The following is a 20,433-nucleotide window of genomic DNA, read 5'->3' as shown; positions in this document are numbered from 1 at the left end:
TGGGGATTTTCACAGTAACTTTACTGCAGTGTTAATGTAAGCCTACATGTGACAATAATAAATAAACTTTAAAACTTTAATTATTTTCTCTGGGGAATCCAGAGCCAAAAAGGGTGAAAACTTCAAATTAGAGTCAAATTACTGAAGAGTGGGACACTGGGGTCAACTTAAGATTTTCAAGACTAACACTAATAGATTTTTGTAGAGTGAGGGTATCACGGAATATGCTAGAAAGGTGGAAAAGTGGAGTTGAGGTACAGATCCAATCTGATTGAACTGGCTCAAATCGTAGAACCATTGAAATCATAGAATCCTACAGTGCAGAAGGAGGCCATTTGGTCCATCGAGTCTGCACCAACCACAATCCCATCCAGGCCCTATCCCTGAAACCCCACATATCTACCCTGCTAATCCCTCTAACATTCACATCCCGGGACACTAAGGGGCAATTTACCATGGCCAATCAACTTAACCCGCACATCTTTCAGACTGTGGGAGGAAACCGGAGCACCCGGAGGAAACCCCACGCAGACACGGGGGGAATGTGCAGACTCCACACAGACAGTGACCCAAGCCAGGAATTGAACCCAGGTCCCTGGCGCTGTGAGGCAGTGATGCTCACCAGTGCCTCACAGCGCCAGGGACCTGCAATGACCATGCTGCCCCCTAGTAATAGTATACTTGCTTTCACCATCCCCGAAACAAGTTCAAATAGCTCTCCACATTTATAGCCTGGCTCGGATGGTACTATATTATAATTTCCTCGTTGAGTCAAAGTTGATGAGATAAATACTGCTGTGCAATTATAATCAAGTTTTACTGACTCCTGTTCCTACGTATTGGGGCAAAGTATTAGCAAGGATTGATTATTGGTTAATGGACAGGGCGCTACGGTGGCACAGTGGTTAGCACTACTGCCTCACACTGTCAGGGACCCGGGTTCAATTCCAGCTTGGGTCACTGTCAGTGTGGAGTTTGTACATTCTCCATGTGTCTGTGTGGGTTTCCTGCGGGTGCTCCGGTTTCCTCCCACAGTCCAAAGATGTGCTGGTTAGATGCATTGGCCATGCTAAATTCTCCCTCAGTGTACCCGAACAGGTGCCTGGGGGATTTTCACAGCAACTTCATTGCATTGTGAATGTAAGCCTACTTGTGACTAATAAACAAGCTTTAGAATTGGAATAAACAGGATATTTTTGTGTTAGCAGGATGTAACTAGCAGGACTTCGCAAGGGTCAGTACTTGGACCTCCGCTATTTGTGATCTACATTGTCATACACTCGGGGACTGGGTGTAACCCATCCTAGTTTGCTGACAATACAAAGTTAGCTGGGAAAGTACACAATGAGGAGAGTTCAAAGAGGCTGCAGAGGGATACAGAAAGCTAGAGAAACGGGCAAGAACATGGCAGATGGAATACAATGTGGTGAAATGTGAAGGCATCCACTTCCATCAGAAAAATTAAAAAACACAATATTTTTGAATGGACAGACTGGGAAACATTTGCATTAATAGGGACCTGAGGATCCTTCTACATAATAAATCACAATGCAGGTGAAATGGTATGTTGGCTTTTGTTACAAAGGGATTGGGGTGTGAGAGTACTGCTCCTATTTAGGACATTGGTGAGACCACACTGGGAGTAGAGGGTGCAGATTTGGTCGCCTTATCCAAGAAAGGACCTACTTGCTCTACGAGGTAAGTAATAAAAGTTCACTAGACTGGCTCCGGGGATGAGAAGATTATCTGATGAGGGTTGAATAGATGAGGCCCATACATGTGGAGTTTAGATGAAAAATGATTTAACTGAAATGTATAAAATTGCTAAGCGGCTTGACAGGGTGGGATGCTGAGAAAATATTTCCCCGGACTGTGGCTTCAAGAACATGGGTCAGAATAAGGGGCTGGTCATTTGGAACGGAGACCAGGAGAAATTTCTTCACTCAAGGGCTGTGAATCTTTGGAATTCTCTACCCCTGAGTTTCTATAGTTCTTCATCATTGAGTATATTCAATAAGTCGTCTCACAACACCAGGTTAAAGTCCCACATTTGGAATCACGAGCTTTCGGAGCGCACAGGTGAGTGATGAAGGAGCAGCGCTCCAAAAGCTTGTGATTCCAAGTAAACCTCTTGGACTTTAACCTGGTGTTGTGAGACTTCGTACTGTGCCCACCCCAGTCCAACGGCGGCATCTCCACATCATGAGTATATTCAAGACAGAGCTCAGTATGATTTTTGGATATTAAGGGTATGTGCGGGAGATTGATCATGGTCTTGTTGAATGGTGGAGCAAGTTTGAAGGGCCAAGTGGTCTACACCAGGTCCTAATTCTTAAATTCACAACTGCAGGGACTGTACTGACCCTTCCAACTTTTCAAAAGGTGAGCTGTGAGCGCCACCTCCTGTTTGCAGATAGGAGCGCAGAGATCCAGAGAAAGTGCCCATTTTATCAAGGACCACCACGCACAAAACCTTTCTGCAATTATTGATAACTTATGCTACACGAGAACAGTGCATTTTATCTCTGTTTACAACACTGAAGGTTTCAAATTGTTAACTCTCCATTAAAATATACACGTATGACATGCACATAGAGTTTCACATTTCAAAGGATGATTGGACTAACAGCGAGCAATTTGTACTTTTCTCCAACATGTCGACTGTGATGTTTATATAAATGGAATAGAAAAGAATTATCCAATGCTTACAGTTCAGAAGTGAGGCATTCAGTCCATCATGTCTGGACTGACTCCCTGCAAGAGCAACCATCGAGAATCATTCCCCTATCTTTACCTGTAGCCCTTCAGATTTTCTTTTCAGATACTTACCCAATTCTCTTCAGAAAAATGATACTAAAGTCCTAAAACAGCTGGATGTGAAACTGCGGTAAAATATTGTTAGAGTGAGTATATCGCTTCATCGATAGTCCACCTACTGGTTTACACATTCACTCCCTCCATTGCTGGTGCACTGTGGCTGCAATGCGTATCATCTACAAGAGGCACTGCACCACACGGTAACTGTAGAGTTCAATCACCAGCTCCCAAGGGCAAGAAGGGCAGCACGGTGGCACAGTGGTTAGCACTATTGCTTCATAGCACCAGGGACCCGGGTTCAGGTCACTGTCTGTGTGGAGTTTGCACATTCTCCCCGTGTCCGCGTGGGTTTCTTTCGGGTGCTCCGGTTTCCTCCCACAGTCCAAAGATTAACGGATTAGGTGGATTGGCCATGCTAAATTGCCCCTTAGTGTCAGGGGGACTAATTATGGTAAATACATGGGGTTTTGGAGATAGGGCTGGGTGGGATTGTGGTCGGTACAGACTCGATGGATCAAATGGCCTCCTTCTGCACTGTGGGATTCTAAGGGAAGGGCCACAAATATCAGCGCCCACAGAATGAATTTTTAAAAAATGTGTCTGGATGCACAATCCAGAATCCTGGGCAACTATTGACCATCCCACAAGCAGTCAGAACCTCTTGAGTGCACTTTCAAAGTGACTTGAGATGGATTATGCACATCCCTGAAAGTTACATCAGGTATCAGGGAGGAAATAACTTGCTGGATTTTGGTGGTATCTTTATAACGTAGGAATTAAGGCACGCCTTAAGTTTAGCTCCTGGGTTTTGATATTAAAAAAATTGACAATCCATTTGTTAGGCCTGATCAGCTGTGATGCTTTGCAAACACAATGGAAGAAGCAGAGAATGGATCCATGGTGTACACATTACACAACTTCATTTGGACTGGAAAAGTGATTGTATAATCTTGCAAGCGAAACATAGGAACAGAGGAAAGCCATTCGGCCCTTCTATCTTATTACACAGGAACAGGAGTAGGCTAATAAGCACATTCGTTCCACCATTCAATTAGATTGGACCTGTACCTCGATTCCACTTTTCCAACTATTCCTAGATATCCTTGCTCTACAAAAATCTATTAACGCTCGTCTTGAAACCCCAGCATCCACAGGAAGAGTTCCAGATTTCCGCAAGCCTTTGTGTGACGAAATCTCCCTCTTGAATAGCTTGGCTCTATCTAATGTGAAGATTGTGCCCTTTAGTTCTGGACTGCTCAAAGAAAACGTTTTCAGTGGTGAACAGTGCTTAACAGTGGTTAGCAGTGTCAGCTTGGATCTTGTTTGACCGAGCCCAAGATGGGATCAATATCCTTGTCTTGTCAAGGATGATAGGATGAGAGGATGATAGGGAGTGGGATAGCTTGATCTTGGTTTCAGATAAAGCTTGGCACAACATCGTGGGCCGAAGGGCCTGTTCTGTGCTGTTCTATGTTTGTCAGTTTGGACCTGCCTTGTCCCTCATGTGGGGACCATGATTGGACTTGGTAGCTTTTTGATTAGAATTACCAAAAAGTAGGAAAGAAAAGTCAACTAGTTTTGGGCGGCACGGTGGCACAGTGATTAGCACTGCTGCTGCACAGTGTCAGGGACCCGGGTTCAATTCCCGGCTTGGGTAACTGTCTGTGCAGAGTTTGCACGTTCTCCCTGCGTCTGTGTGGGTTTCCTCTGGGTGTTCTGGTTTTCTCCCACAGTCTAAAGATGTGCGGGTCAGTTTGATTGGCCATGGTAGTGTCAGGGGGACTAGCAGAGCAAATACGTGAGGCAATGGGGATAGGGGCTGGGTGGGATTGTGGTCGGTGCAGACTCGATGGGCCGAATAGCCTCCTTCTGCACTGTAGGGAATCTATGATTCCTCATCAACCAGCCTTGATCATTTTTAGCATCCCCGCGCCAATCATCCCTAAACTCAAAATGGATCCCCAATGGATTCCCAAAATGCACAGCAGCTCAATTGGGAAAAGAAGACTTGGTGCCTCTGCGACTAATCGAGAAAATATTCAATGAATAATTCAACAGTACTGACCGACAAAGCTCTTCCACCCAGATGGACCATCTGTCTGTCTCCATAACTCTGGCCACGCCACCAGTACGGTGTTGTGTTTCATTCCTCCCAAGCCGGACGACTGGATCAGGTGGGAGACCCCATCTCGCCGGTTGGATGACACGACCACATGGCAGAAACCTTTCGTCTTCTCCAGCCCCATCAACGACTTGATATTCTGTCAACAAAACCAACCACGTAAGCAGGGGCAAAGGCACAGTTTCCACTGGGGTACGTGTCTGTCATGCTGGTGGAGTGCGCGGACACATTTTATGCAGTAATGTACAGTGGATGTTAATTAGGGACAAGGTGGCAACAACTATTACAATTCCAACCCAGACTGCAGCAGAATGGAGGCACTCAGGCTCACTTCCTCCACTCGGCATGCCTGAGATTCGGAAGTCAGCAAAGGCCTAATATTCCCTAGACGGGAGGAGGAGAAAATGAAGAGTCAGTCATCACTGCCATGGGCCAGTTACAGAGTCGCATTGGTGTACAGTTGAAAGCAGGTACTTTGCCTGCTCACTCAAGCCACTGAGAGCCAACAACACCCAAACAGCAAGGAAAGAGGGGGAAAGTAACAGGGTTCTCCATGTTCTCTGGCAGCACAGTGGTTAGCACTGCTGTCTCTAAGCGCCAGGGACCCGGGTTCAATTCTGACCTTGGGTGACTGTGTGGAGTTTGCACGTTCTCCCCGTGTCTGCGTGGGTTTCCTCCCACACTGGTTAGGTTGACTGGTCACGCCAAATTGCCCCTTCGTGTCAGGGGGATTAGTAGGGGTAAATATGTGGGGTTATGGAGATGGGGCCTGGGTGGGATTGTTGTTGGTGCAGGCTCAATGGGCCGAATGGCCTCCTTCTTCATTGTAGGGATTCTATGATTCTTATTGACAAGCTGCAAGGGTTTATGCCCCACCACCTGACTTTCTGTATAACATAAAACATTGTGGCCACCATCTCACTCAGCACGATTGATGCTTTGCCACAGAGAATGGTGAATTCAACACTTAACCCTACTGCCAACCAATCACACGGAACTGTTGGCATTGGATATAGAAACTATCAACCTCAAATTTCTCAAGGCTCACTCTGCAGACTCCTACCCCAGTTCATTCTTTTAGATAGTGAATATCCCCTAGCATCTAGTGAAAATCTCTCACTCTCCAAGGTTGATATGCAATGGAAATTCTGTCTTCTAGTAAAACTTTGCAATCATCAGATAATTAGACTCTACACTGGTGGTTACAGAAGACAATTGTTGGTCTAATTCCAGTCAAACAGGTGACTTGGGTCAAAAATACACTGCATCCCCAAGAAAACATTGAAAAGGTTTGCTTACAACTCAACATGTCATCTATCAGAGATAATTTGGGGGGGGGGGGGGGGGGGTAGAGAGAGAGAGAGAGAGAAGTGGAAGAAGATGGCCTTAAATATGGTTGGTCACAACGAAGACCTGAACACAAATCGATCATAGCACTTGGGACGAATGGGATCAAAAGTTATGGGGAGAAAGCAGGATTAGGCTACTGAGTTGGACAATCAGCCATGATTGTGATGAATGGCGGAGCAGGCTCGAAGGGCCAAATGGCCTCCTCCTGCTCCTATCTTCTATGTTTCTATCAAGGTTTGTGATTACTCAAAAATCAATTCCATGTAATGCATTTTCCAAGCTACATTTTATTGTTTCACTAACTTTATGTGGAATATCTTCCCGCCCACCCACCACAGGAATCATAGCGGGCGGGACACGGACCATGCAACGGACCTCAGGTGGGATTTTCCGGTTTTGTGGCGAGCGTGGCCAGAAAGTCCCGCCTGAGGTGTCAAATAGAATTGAACAGCTTTGCAAAGCTCGGAGGCAGTTGTAAGCAGAGAGATTGGTCCGAAATCTTTGGTCACGAGATTTTGATAACCTATCCAGGTTCTCTTTGCAATGGGCGTCAACCCAAATCTTCCGAATGGTGAACTGGCCCATGGAAAATGGTCCCAGTCTTTCTTGGTTTTGTTGCTGTTTTGAGCAGGTCAATCTTCCATTCTGGTTTTGGTTTTAAAAGGCCGCTATTGTTGTGAGAAGTCTGGGTTTGGAGCTACACAAAACAGACCGAAAACATATCATGCCACCCCAGCCAAGAAATGTCAGGCCTACAAAGTTGTTGAGCTTCCTTCCCCAAACAAATGATGGGAAAATATAGCATTGGAGATGACCATTCAGCCCATTATGTTTGGGCTAGCTCTCTTGAAAGTGCAATCCAAAGCGTCCCTAATTAACCTGGCAATGTTGCCTCTTCTCACAGATCTTAATTTCCTTTTGAGAAGTTACTATTGAATCCACTTCCAGTACCCCTTCAGGTACGGCATCAGGGAAATCACTGATGTTTTTGTCTCTCAGTGAATATAATGAGGGGCATGGACAGGGTGAATAGGGAACAGCTGTTCCCCTTAGTTGAAGGGTCAGGTGCAAGGGGACACAAGTTAAAAGTGAGGGGTGGGAGGTTTAGGGGGGATTTGAGGAAAATTGTTTTTACCCAGAGGGTAGTGACGGTCTGGAATGCGCTGTCTGGGAGGGTGGCAGAGACGGGATGCTTCACATCCTTTAAAAAGTACTTGGATGAGTACTTGGCACGCCATAACATTCAAGGCTATGGGCTGGCAAGTGGGATTAGATGGGCCGGTCAGGACCTTTCATGCGTCGGTGCAGACTCGATGGGCCGAAGGGCTTCTTCTGCACTGTAGTATTCTGTGAATGTCTGAGGCCAAGTTGACAAGTTAATTCTGGTCAGCTACAATGCTCGCTGGATTTCTGTGGTTGGACAAGTACCTGCTCAGCATTCTGAACATCAGCGTGCCTCTCCAGAAACGTCCCTTCCAACACGGAGCCAACGATGGACAATCCCTTGCCAGCCTTGAGCTGTGTGGTGAGCGACAGGAGACGAGGGTGCTTCACATTCTGTTCAGAATCCAGGTTCAGCAATATCAGCAGTTGAGGCCTGAATGGGAAGGCCACAAAAGAGGGAAGGGGAAAGTAGAAGCAAAAAGGTTAGACCAACAAGCCTAGTCCGCTTTGTGATCTGTTCCTTTCCCTTTTTTAAAACAACTAACTCCCCTGGGTGCACAAAAGACTAAAAAGACTGGCTGTTCATTTTTTCCCTTCCTGCCCCTTAACTCACCCATGGCTAGAACAAAAAGACAACGCCTGGTCTCCAGTAAATTGGATGACATCGCTTGGTTTTTACCTGCAGTGTTATACCCTCTTGTGGCAAGTGGATTCACCACACCTTGTGGTGGCATTCTGCATCAGTAACTGAGGCCAACACCACCTCCAGGAACAAATGCTAAACGCAGAAATGCAGAGAGGAAAAGGCACGACCCCCAAGGCTCAGTGGCACAGCGGTTAGCACTGCTGCCTCACAGCGCCAGGGACCCGGTTTCAATTCCCAGCTTGGGCAACTGTCTGTGCGGAGTCTGCACACCCTCCCCGTGTCTGCGTGGGTTTCCTCTGGGTGCTCCGGTTTCCTCCCACAGTCTTTTGAAAATGGCGGCACAGTGGCAAGCAATGCTGCCTCACAGCGCTAGGGTCCTGGGTTAGATTCCCGGCTTGGGTCACTATCTGTGCGGAGTCTGCACGTTCTCCCCATGTCTGCATGGGTTTCCTCCAGGGGCTCTGGTTTCCTCCCACAGTCCGAAAGACGTGCTGGTTAAGTGGATTGGCAATGCTAAATTCTCCCTCAGTGTACCTGAACAGGCGCCAGAGTGTGGCGACTACGGGATTTTCACAGTAACTTCACAAGCCTACTTGTGACATTCATAAAAAAAACTTTAAACCTTAAAAACTTCATGTACAATATACCACCCCAACGAGTTTGAGTTCCAACTATGCTATTTTATGTAAAGATTGCTTGGAGCAAAATACAAGATCAAATTTAAAGAAAAACATCTCCAATGTCAAACAATTTATCACATTTCTGTCTACTAAGTCACATGTGAATGTCCATTTTCATGCTGACTAGTCTCATTGGTTGGTGCAGTGCTCAGTCTCAGTGCCGTGTTTCCCAGTATACAAATGTTGGGGCTAAGAGTTTGTACGGTCATTCCGACTGACTGATTGTTGTCTAATTTTCATGGACGCTGGGCAAAAAAAAGGGCAATGTCAATCGATTCCAAAACCTTTGTAGTTTACTGTAAATAGGGTCAGATATAGATTCCCATTCCGAATGTACTGCATGATAAGGAAGTAATTGAATCATTCTGGTCGGGTTTGGTGGTAAAACACACTCTCGCACAAGAGCTCTGGGAGTATTAATTTGCTTGAATCCCAGGACATAGAGTCCTTGAAGCTGATCTCGAGTGAACACGAGTTTGATCTTAGGCTGCAACATCCCTCATTCTGATGAGCACACCAGACAAGTCGCCAAGAAAATGAAAATGGACTAAACACCCCCGGGAGTAAATGTTGCTACTAAAGGCCTAATGGCCTCCTCCTGCTCCTATCTTCTATGTTTCTAAGCAGGACAACAAGCTTTGTGCTCACGATCGTAAGCTCCTTCCTGGAAAAGTAAACTTTGAACAGCTTTAGAGATTTGTACCCGGCAAACTCCAGTTCTGATTTTACCTCCAGTTCTTTGTGTGGGGTGGTCCATCCTCCAATCGCAGCAGAGCGTATCGGGCTGCATTAAGGGACAGGCCCCTAATCCCATCGCCCCATTCTTTCTCGGCTCTGAAAGAAAACATTAATTAAAATCATTTCACACCAAAGAAAAATGGACACAAACCATGCAAATAGTCACTAGGTTAATACTCTTTCATATAAAAATGTATTTGACTAATGGAAGTTGGCAGCCATCTTACCCTCGATATTCAATGTACTTGTAGATACATCCTGCTATAACCATGGCGACCAGTGCGTAATACCAGGAACAGATGAACATCAAGGCAAGACATAAACTCATTCCCAGGAAGGACAAGGTCCTAGAAGTAAATTACTTACAATAAGGCACTAAAAATCAAAACATTTTCACATTTTTCAGAGTCGTGTATACTAGGCCTGGAGGCAAGATTGGATACATTTGAACTCAGTAACTCCCTTCCTATCAATAGAATCATAGAATCCCTACAGTACAGAAGGAGGCCATTCGGCCTATCGAGCCTGCAATGGCAACAATCCCACCCAGGCCCTATTCCCGTAACCCCACATATTTACTTGCTAATCCCCCTGACACTAAGGCGCAACTTAGCATGGCCAATTAACCTAACCCGCATATCTTTAGAGTGTGGGAGGAAAGCGGAAAACCCAGAAGAAACCCACGCAGACACGGGGAGAACTTGCAAACTCCGCACAGACGGTCACCCGAGGCTGGAACCAAATCCGGGTTCCTTTGCGTTGTGAGGCACCTGGTTTAGAGAAAAGATGTGAGACTGTATGCATTGCATTTTATGGCTGAGGGACATGAGGCTGTTGCACTGATCTTTAATCTCCAACATCACAGGTAACAACCAATGAAGTCCATACTGAACCATGTAATGTCATCAAGTGTGCAGCATGCCACAAGTACAAACAACACACGTGCTGGTCAATTCCACCAAAAAGCAGCTCAAAAAATTCAGCAAATATAAAAATATATAATATAAAATATATTTTAAAAATAAACCTCTGCATTTCGTATAAACATGGTGCAACTGAAAATTAGCAGCATGTAAAATTAAGCAACGATGCAGTGCATGCTTATCGTATCACTGATATAATACACCTGGTTCTAAGGAGACTTGACCACGCAAAGGATTACACTAGAAGTAGCTTAAACGTCGGCTTTCTACAGTTAGTGTGCAAGTAGCTCATGCGAAGAGTGTTATAATGATGGAGGGAAAAGAAAACCACGGAATTATACACAGAAAGATTGGACTTTAAAAAGACCTGAAAAATCAACTAGTGGAATCAACATGCATTAGCCGCTCAATGTTTACTCCTGTTCTGTATACCTTTATTTCAATATTTACTTATTATTGGACATTAGCTGCTAAAAAGGTAAGGGGAAATGGTAAAATATATGCATCTACATTCATATAGATCAGAGGTCAGAATTAAGTTAGTCCATCTTAACTCAAGGCGGCCTGGTTAAGTTGGCTTCTTTTTAAACATAGCCATTGGGTCTGGGAAAGGTATCCAGGGGAAAGGGAACCTTGTTAGATTAACCCTTTCTTGCTCCAAGCAGAGGGTGGGTTGAATGAAGGCACAGAGACAGTTATCTGTCTGGCTCTGACGAAGGATCATCCTGACCCGAAACGTTGGCTCTATTCCCTCCCCACAGATGCTGTCAGACCTGCTGAGATTTTCCCGCATTTTCTGTTTTTGCATCTGTCCTCACCTAAATTGGGGCATCCCAGCCAGATGGTGACAAATCGAGGGGTCTTGCCCAGATCAACCTTTGGGGAACCTTAGCTGGGGCTGGTCCTAACATGAGATTTGTTGAAGAGGTTCCACACTAAAATTGTTCGAATGATCTATTAGTGAGATAGTGCTAGCGAATGGCAATTGACGTTTGCTGTGCACTACCAACTAAATCCCATACAATCCCTACAGTGCAGAAGGGAGCCATTCAGCCCATCGAGTTTGCACCGGCTCTCCAAAGGAGCACCTTACCCAGCCCCCCACCCCATCATCCGACATTTACCGTGGATAATCCATCCAACCTATACATCTTCGAATACCAGGCCAATCCACCTAACCTGCAGCAGGAAACCAGGACACCTGGAGGAAACCCACACAGACACGGGGAGAATGTGCAGACTCCACACAGTCACCCGAGGCCGGGAATCGAACCCGGGTCCCTGGCGCTGCGAGGCAGCAGTGCTAACCACTGTGCCACGGTGCTGAGGAAGCTGTCAACTATTGTTTCTTTTGTGCGTGGTGCTTCTGTCATACCAGTGATAGTACTTAAATCGCGGCCTCCAATTGGGCGTCTTCAAGAGTGTTTGTAGTGCGCACGCCAGGTTCACAAACATGTAACACATCAAGAAGAACCTGAGGGAGGGAAAACAAATGTAAATTAAAATGTTTTTGTACAGTTAAATGCAGCACTATGCTGCGGTCTCCCTGTTTTGCTACATGCTCAATTTTCCAGCTTTTTGTTCCAATACCCAGCTTAGTCTTATTTTAAATACTTCACTCTATTCTTGCTCCACTTCCCTTTTGTGTCAAATCTGGGTTTCCAACTGTTCCCAAATCTGCCCTTTAGCCCTTGAATCAACTATTCCCCCAAACTGTAGCAGGCTCACAAAGTGGGCGGAATTTTCCAGCCACGCTCGCCTCAAGACCGGAATATCCCACCCGAGGTCAACGGACTTTTGCATGGTTCCCCCCGTTGCCCGCTAAGATTCCCATGGCGAGCGAGACAGGAAATTCTGCCCAGTGCCTCTCCTTACAAACCACATGGAAGGTGAATAATGGATGCCTCCCCATTTTACAATGTTTCAGTCCAAATATTAAATGTGGCCCCATGTGAGGAAAAGCAATGAAGCTCAAGTGGCTTGCATTAATCATATTATTGAGTTCACTCCTATGAAGTTTATTTTGTCTGCAGATTTTGGATTAATGCTTTGATCTGTACTTTTGGTGCTTTTTTTCCCTTGATGTACAATGAGGCAATTTAGAAAGGCATTCAGTTACTCTGCTTTACCAGTCAGTCTGATACATTATTCACTCCTCCATGACTTGCAGTCCTTATTTTGACCCTAATCAATTCCTAGTGTCTCCAGTCAATAATGAGGCACAAGCTACAATTATGTAGAAATGACATATCCTTGTAAAGAAAAGCTTATTTATTTGTCACAAGTTAGGCTTACATTAACACTGCAATGAAGTTACTGTGAAAATCCCCTAGTTGCCACATTCTGGCACCTGTTCGGGTACACTGAGGTCAATGCACCAAACCAGCATGTATTTTGGACTGTGGGAGGAAACCGAGGTACCCGGAAGAAACCCACGCAGAGAGGGGGAGAACGTGCAGACTCTGCACAGACAGTAACCCAAGCCAGGAATCGAACCTGGGTCCCTGGCACTGTGAGGCAGCCATGCTAATCACTGTGCCACCTTGCCGAATAGACTGCATCAACAATTGCATGCTTCTGGACAGCATTATCATTCCATACAGGATGAAAACACTTCCTGCTTCCTTCAATGTTGAGCCCGTGCGACTCCAGTCCAGGTAGTCCCAGGCTATTTCATATTTGTTCGCCTACGACTATTTGAGAGTAGTGTGAACATCTGCCTCCCCATCTTTTTGTACTTGTCCAGTTTGATTTTACTAGTATGCCTGACCTCTACTTTTAACCTTGGACTTTAACCTGGTGTTGTTAGACTTCTTACTGTGTTTACCCCAGTCCAACGCCGGCATCTCCACATCATGTCCTCTACTAACAGAGCTTTTCTGACTTTGGCCTTTTGTGCATCTTCTCCCCAACCCCTCCTTCCCGACGACCTTCATGAGCATCACTCCTTCCTTCTGGAAGTCTGTACGTGAACCTCTTGACTTCACCACTTCCTTCTCCTCCTTAAAAAACACTTTCTTTTCCTTCACACCAAGTTCGCTGTCCCAGCCCACACGACCCCCAAAACACATCGCTTCTGATTCAGCACTCATTTTCCTAACAGCAACCCACAAAGCGCCCTCTTCTTATGCTGAAGACATTTTGTAAATACAAGCCGACATATACTGTTGAGACCACAAAAGCAATACTGAAGACACAAATGCACACCAGACACTCATGAACGAGAGGGTAAATGTATATGCCTGATGGGCACATTGCAAAAGATCTCAGAAGCCAACCACCACTGACTTTGGACCATCTTAAGAGATGGAAACTGTACAGATTCTTCAATATCAACTTGATTTGGATAAAAGAAAATGTATACTTACATGGAAAGAATGGGGGCTACGCTGTCAAGAGAAGCAATCAAAATGCCAATCTCACAAATACCAGCTGTGAGTAGGAGGGCCCATGTTGGTTCACCATTAGCCTTTCCGTGACCAAAGACCTGGTTTTAAAAGTAGAGAATTTATATATAAAATAGGCTAATGTTTTCCAAGGGGTATTTGGCCCTCTTATTCCTTCTACCGAAATATACCACCTCCTTCTCATCTATTGAAACTAATTTCTATTTACACGCTTACTCTGCAAGTTTAACAACCATATTTTAATCAACACCTTATTTACGTTCAACACAACCTCCCCCTGCTTACACACACATACCCGGAGGAAAGGAACTATTCCGTCCCTGGCGATGGCCTGCATTAGCCGAGGGGCCCCGGTGAGACTCTGGAGACCGGCGCCACATGTTGAAAAGAACGAACCAATCACAATAACCCAGGGAGATGGCCAGGCCAGCGTCCCAATGACAAGGTTGCCATTTACCGACTCACCAAACCTAGAAAGATAAACAAAACGAAACTTCCTATAAACGCAAGTTTTAACAAGAGGCCAAGAAAATTATGAAAAAAAGGAAATTCATCAGATGTATACCTAGCCTAGCCATGTGGAGACAATCCAGTGAATCATACAATCCCTACAGTGCAGAAGGAGGTCCATCAAGTTTGCACCGTTAACAATCCCACCCAAGCTCTATCGCTGTAACCCCACGTAATTACCCGCTTAATCCTCCTGACACTAAGGGGCAATTTAGCATGGCCAATTAACCTAACCTGCACATCTTTGGAGTGTGGGAGGAAACCGGAGCACCCGGAGGAAACCCACGCAGACTCAGGGAGAATGTGGAAACTCCACACAGTCACCCAAGGCCAGAATTGAATCCAGGGTCCCTGGCGCTGAGAGACAGCAGTGCTAACCACTGTGCCACCCTGCTAACCAGTGTGCCACTGTGCCACCCAGTACAAACAACCAGTGTAAAATCTGTACCTCCCTCACCGATTCACAATAAGAGGTGGAGGGGGTGTTCAGAAGAAGTGTTACTGGACAAAGTAGCAGCAAGGCATCCAGGATGAATTTCCTCACTAGCCCACATCCTTCGAGGCATGGATCCACTGAAGAGTCTAAGAAGCTAGGCACCTGCAGGGAATTCTTCGCAATCCCATTCAAAACTAAAACTATTGGACAGTTTGGGTCATGAGGTTGATATCCTGCTGGTCACTCCATCTCAACCTAATGGTGGCAGATAGTAAATCCTTAGAAGCAACGATAAAGCAGATCAACTGAGGAGTGATCTTATAGAGGTGTATAAGATCATGAGAGGCATGGATAGGGTGAATGCGCTCAGTCTTTTTTCCCCAGGGTTGGGGAATCGAGGCATAGGTTTAAGTTAAGAGGAGAAAGAATTAATGGGAACCTGAGGAGCAACCTTTTTTTTAAAAAAACACAGAGGGTGGTGCGTATGCGGAATGAGCTGCTGGAGGAAGTGGTTGAGGCAGGGACATTTTCAACATTTAAAAGGCATTTGGACAGATACATGGATAGGAAAGGTTTAGAGGGATATGGGCCAAAAGAAGGCAAATGGGGTTAACTCAGATGGGGCCTTTTGGATGGCATGCCTGGGCTGAGGGGCCTGTTTCCGTGCCGTAGATTCTATGATTCTATTTGTCCACCTTTCATCCATAACCCCCAGTACCAATAATAAAGCAACAAAATATTTTTGTGCTGTGGACATCAATGCCACTTGCAAATAAACACCAAGGAGTGGCTAAAAACTCAATATTCGTGGAAAGGTTGCAGATGGAAGCCTTCACACCCATTGGGGTTCATGCTAATAGGCAAAAAACAACATTCATTCAATAACTTCTATATCTAGAAGCTCAAACACTAGGCAAATACCTAACATTGAAATGCATAGCACATTGGCAGTGAATCTGATCGGCTCCTGATATTTCATCTTATTATTCTTTAGTAGAAATAGAATCAATGATATAATACGTCAATGTTTCTTCATATCTTTCCTGCCGGTACATGTCAATTGTTGAATCAACAGCTTAACCAAAAGATCTCATCTAATCATTTGTGTCAGGGAGTAACATGACCCAGTGTTGAATAATGATAGTCTGTGATCTATTCTGCACTGAACCATCTATCAGAGTTTTGAACTAGGCATATTTGCTATCACACCATATAATTTCCATCACCTCATTCGGCTATTAATACAGAACTAAGTGAATCTCTTTACAGTACTTTAGCATGGTATAGTGCAAGTATTGATTGTATTTGAGGGATGCAGTATAATTTGCAAACTAACCTTCAATGAAGCCTCTATAATTAAATAGTATTAAAACTGCAAACGCAGTGGGACTGAAATAGTTTGGTGAGATTGGCATCATAAAATTGCAACAATATAGACTATAAAGAAATACAAATTCTAAGAAATGTTCTGAAAATTGGGTCGTTTTGTGTTATAAAGAGCATCTATCGGGCAATTGGATATTTTCTGCTTACGCAGTGATAGCATTCTCACCCGAGTCTCTTTTTAAACACGTCAGATATTTCCTATCCCTTCTTCTTTAGGAGATTGGGCAATTCTACTGGCAAACCACCCAGCTCCAAGTAAATCACTAACTGTCTGCCCTGCAGCACGACAATTGGAAGATACCAGTGAGAGTGCGATTAACCAAGTCATTTAAGATGCATTCAGATGGACACAGGGGGAACAAACAATCAAACGGATTCCAAAAATAGATTACAGAGCAGACACAGCTTGTGGGGGGTGATTGGGTAGTTACTGAGAAGAGATAGGGGGGGGAAGAAAATGGTACTAATACTTGAAGACATCATGTCAACATGTACATTCTGGAACAGTGTTCACTTATTAAATTAGAACTTAAACATATGCTCACTTTATTGAACATTAGCATATCATGTATACAACTCCTGGTCAGCCACGCTTGATGTGGAGAGGTGCCCCCAAGCTATAAGCCTCTGGCAACAGATTAGCAACCCGTTCCGGTAATTACTAGCTATGGAAACAGACAAAAGTCTGCCTTAGTACACCCCCAGGTGCAGGAAGAGAATTGAAATGGAATAGCACATGTGTGTGTGTAAATGATTTACGTGCACTGATAGACCTTGATAGCTTGGAACATTTCGTAATATTGGATCTTAGTAAAAACAGACAAGCGATTTTTCAGAGAATTCCATAAATTTATGTTAACCGCTTACTTGTCCCTTAACAGTACACCTTCGATGCAAGCTCCAAACAAGATAATGCAGGTCAAGTCTGTTGTTGATTATCAAGGAAATTATGATTTTCTTTTAAAGAGAGCAATGTTACCTTGGTTAGTTATACTACACTTACTGGTAAAACACACAATGTCAAAATCCTCTGTGGGGACAAAAAATACTCTTTCAATTTTATCTATGCAGTAATAGTATTACAGCTTGTTAGTGGAAATTTTAATGAGTCATGGATTCTTCAGTAATGACCCACCAATTAGGGAATGTAGATCAAAGTAATCTATTTTTTTAGTGAGGGTGTGACTACAAGAGGGTTAGAGGGGCCACTTTTCTCTGAAATGAATCTGCTGAAAGTCTGACCAAAGATCAAAGGGATGGAGCACATTGTATTTTAGGGTGTGCAGTAATCACCAAGCCAGGCAATAGTTTCCCTAGTGGCTAAGTGGAGCTCTTTGAGCCCTTGGTGGGTTGCACCACAACTCTGGGTTCCCGACAAAGCCCCACTTGTGTTGATTTGCTGCACAAAGACTTTGGCCAGTGTGGAAACGGTTGAGGAGTGCCCAGTGTTGGTGTGGCAGGTTGAAGCCGGGTAGGTGAGATCCATGATGAGGAAGGGGTGTTGAATGATGGTGTTGGTTCCATTCCTGCTGCCATAAGGCCTCTGCTGTTATTCCTTGGCATGGTGGTCTTAACCATACAGGCTGACATGAAGGAAGCAGGTGGATTGGTACGGTCCTTGTATAGCGGAAAGCTTGGGTTGATGTAAACCTCCAGGAGCTTCCTTGTTGCAATCTCCGTCCTTATGTGAGGGATGGGATGTTGCTCAATTATTTAATGAAACTCAAATGAACCATTCACTGTGGTAGGATTTGAACCTGGAGCCCTAGTGCATTGCTCTCGGTTTGTGGATTATCAGTTTAGTGGAAGCCAGGGGAGTTGAGTTGATCAGAGAGTACCGGGGATGATTTGCATTGTTGTGTTGAAATGGGTATCTACAAGACTGGCGTGGGAAGACTTGTACCACACTGGTACACAGTATTTTGCAGTTGAGTAGACAATAGTAAGAGCTGTGGTCCTTAAGGTTGGAGCATCTGCACCCTATGGAGAGCCAGCAAGTTTGCTGAGGAGGTTGTTTCATGATCTTTGCTGATGTCTTGCTCAGATGTTTTTTGTACGTCAGTATTCGTTCAAGGGTAACATCAAAATAAAGGATGGATTTCGTGATTCGGTCTCTTACCATTCGAGGAGATGTTGAGTTCCCTCTTGGTGCTGACATTGTGAAGGTGGAATGTACCTGAGATTGTTCTGTTGCTGCCGAGCTGAATGTGCCATGTCTTACAGCGGTTGGCCAGCTGTGCAGCATCATTGTTTAGCATTGCCTGGAGTTTAGAAAATGTCCGAGCCCGAGAGACACACAAATGTTGTCAGCATTGACAAACTTCCGATACAGGGTTCAAGGCAGATCATTGACACAGGAAATTGGAAGTGGTTGGGCCTAGAACAGATCCCTGGGGAAGCCCGATGGACTGTTTCCTCCAGGCACTTGTCTCATCACCCAAGTGCACCCTGAACCATCCACTTTGATGTAATAGTTTGATGGCATCAGTAACCTATAGAGGGACTTGACAAGGAGACCAGTGTGCCAGACCATGACATATGCTGCAGTCAGGTGGAGAAAGACAGCGCCTGCTTTGAGGTTATTTTTAAAGCCAATTTTCAATGAAGATGGTTAGGGCAAGGACCTGGTACATGTGCGTCATCCTCACTGAAAGCCAGCTTGTTCAGCTTTCAAGATATTCTCCACCTCGGGCTCCATCCGCTGTCCCTGTGGAACACACTACCCTTCCGACATGTGCAAGAAATTAAAATTATATTTAAATGATGTAATAAGTTTAATGAAAACTTGTTATGGGCCGCACGGTGGCACAGTGGTTAGCACTGCTGCCTCAGAGCGCCAGTGACCTGGGCACGATTCCAGCCTCGGGTGACTGTTTGTGTGGATGTCTGCATGTTCTCCACGTGTCTGCGTGGATTTCCTCAGGGTGCTCCGGTTTCCTCCCATGGTCCCAACATGTGTAGGTTAGGGGGATTAGCCATGATAAATTGCTCCTTAGAGTCCAAAGATGCATAGATTAGGTGGACTGGCCAAGGTAAATGCGCAGGGTTACAGGGATAGATGCTCAGAGAGACAGTGCAGACTCAATGGGCTGAATGGCCTCCTTCTGCACTGTAGGGATTGTAATCTAAAATTGAGCATTGAAGAGAACACTTCAAGGTTTGGAAATGGGGCCTGGTTCCAGTATTCTAACTCGACTTGTGGAAACGATTGTGGTGCGGGCGTGAAAGGAAAAGTTAAAGAGTGACTTGCCGAGAAGGATACTGACTACATTTAATCAACCGGCTTGCTTCTGGTATTACAAATTAATGAGCTTACAGGTCTGAAATAAAGTTTGAGAAATGGACTTCTGGATAGTCAGCTGCATCGACAGTATTGATTGTTACCCCAAGAGCATTAAGTGTGGAACAAGAATCACATGTAGACACTGGTAATGGTGGTAACCTCTATTACCTAAAGGCAATAATTAAATGTCTGAGATTCTTACAAGAGTTAATTAACATTTTATGTCCCAATCCATAAATTACCAGATCTACTGAATTCAATTTCCCGAATTCACGACCTTTACGTTACCTGTCCAGTTCCACAGCAACTGGAGCCTTGTATCCCCAGAACATTCTGAAATTTCTGCATATTTAAGTGATTTACATTCAGAGTTCGCTCATTTCCCAATGTAAGGATACAAATGAAAGAAGTTGTGATAATTGCCAACAGTGTTCCAGTAGGGATGGATTTCTGAGCATCCTTCAAGTCTCCAGACCTATTTGAACCAGCCATGATACCTGTCCAGGGAAAAGGAACCTTAGTCAGAACCAAGTGTTTCATTCATGAAAGTTATGCATGAGCTCACCCTTGCTGTTTTGCGACATTTACCTTTAGTCTCACTAGACGTTTTGCTCATTCATTTGTACAATTCTGTTTGAACATCCATATTACTAAATCTGTCCCTTCAGGCCCTTGCTAAAGTTAAGAAAGCCCACCAACGCCTCTACTTCCCCGAGAGGCTAAGGAAATTTGGCATGTCTGCTACGACTCTCACCTACTTTTACAGATGCACCATAGGAAACATTCTTTCTGGCTGTATCACAGCTTGGTATTGCTCCTGCTCTGTCCAAAAGACCGTAAGAAATAACAAAAGGGTTGTGAACGAAGCCCAGTCCATCAAGCAAACCAGCTCCAGCCCGTTGACTCTGTCTACACTTCCGGCTGCCTCGGAAAAGCGGCCAGCATAATCAAGGACCCCACGCACAGCGGAC

The 20,433-nt window shown here is 44.9% G+C and overlaps 1 protein-coding gene across 5 annotated transcripts in view; it reads right to left on the bottom strand.

Moving 5' to 3' along the window:
* LOC144479228 (solute carrier family 12 member 7-like) overlaps positions 1-20,433 on the bottom strand; it is a 265,054-nt gene that overhangs the window by 40,555 nt on the left and 204,066 nt on the right. For all 5 annotated transcript variants that reach the window (XM_078197896.1, XM_078197911.1, XM_078197927.1 and 2 more), the window contains exons 10-18: positions 19,861-19,959; positions 17,047-17,104; positions 14,143-14,317; positions 13,809-13,927; positions 11,816-11,914; positions 9,745-9,864; positions 9,509-9,613; positions 7,718-7,886; positions 4,883-5,078 (exon numbers count right to left, since the gene is read on the bottom strand). In XM_078197896.1, coding sequence (XP_078054022.1) covers positions 4,883-5,078; positions 7,718-7,886; positions 9,509-9,613; positions 9,745-9,864; positions 11,816-11,914; positions 13,809-13,927; positions 14,143-14,317; positions 17,047-17,104; positions 19,861-19,959 — 1,140 coding nt within the window. The remainder of the gene's footprint in view (positions 1-4,882; positions 5,079-7,717; positions 7,887-9,508; positions 9,614-9,744; positions 9,865-11,815; positions 11,915-13,808; positions 13,928-14,142; positions 14,318-17,046; positions 17,105-19,860; positions 19,960-20,433) is intronic.

Source organism: Mustelus asterias, chromosome 2 (assembly GCF_964213995.1).
Source record: "Mustelus asterias chromosome 2, sMusAst1.hap1.1, whole genome shotgun sequence".
Lineage (NCBI taxonomy): Eukaryota > Metazoa > Chordata > Chondrichthyes > Carcharhiniformes > Triakidae > Mustelus > Mustelus asterias.
This window is presented reverse-complemented; position numbering and strand designations above follow the sequence as displayed.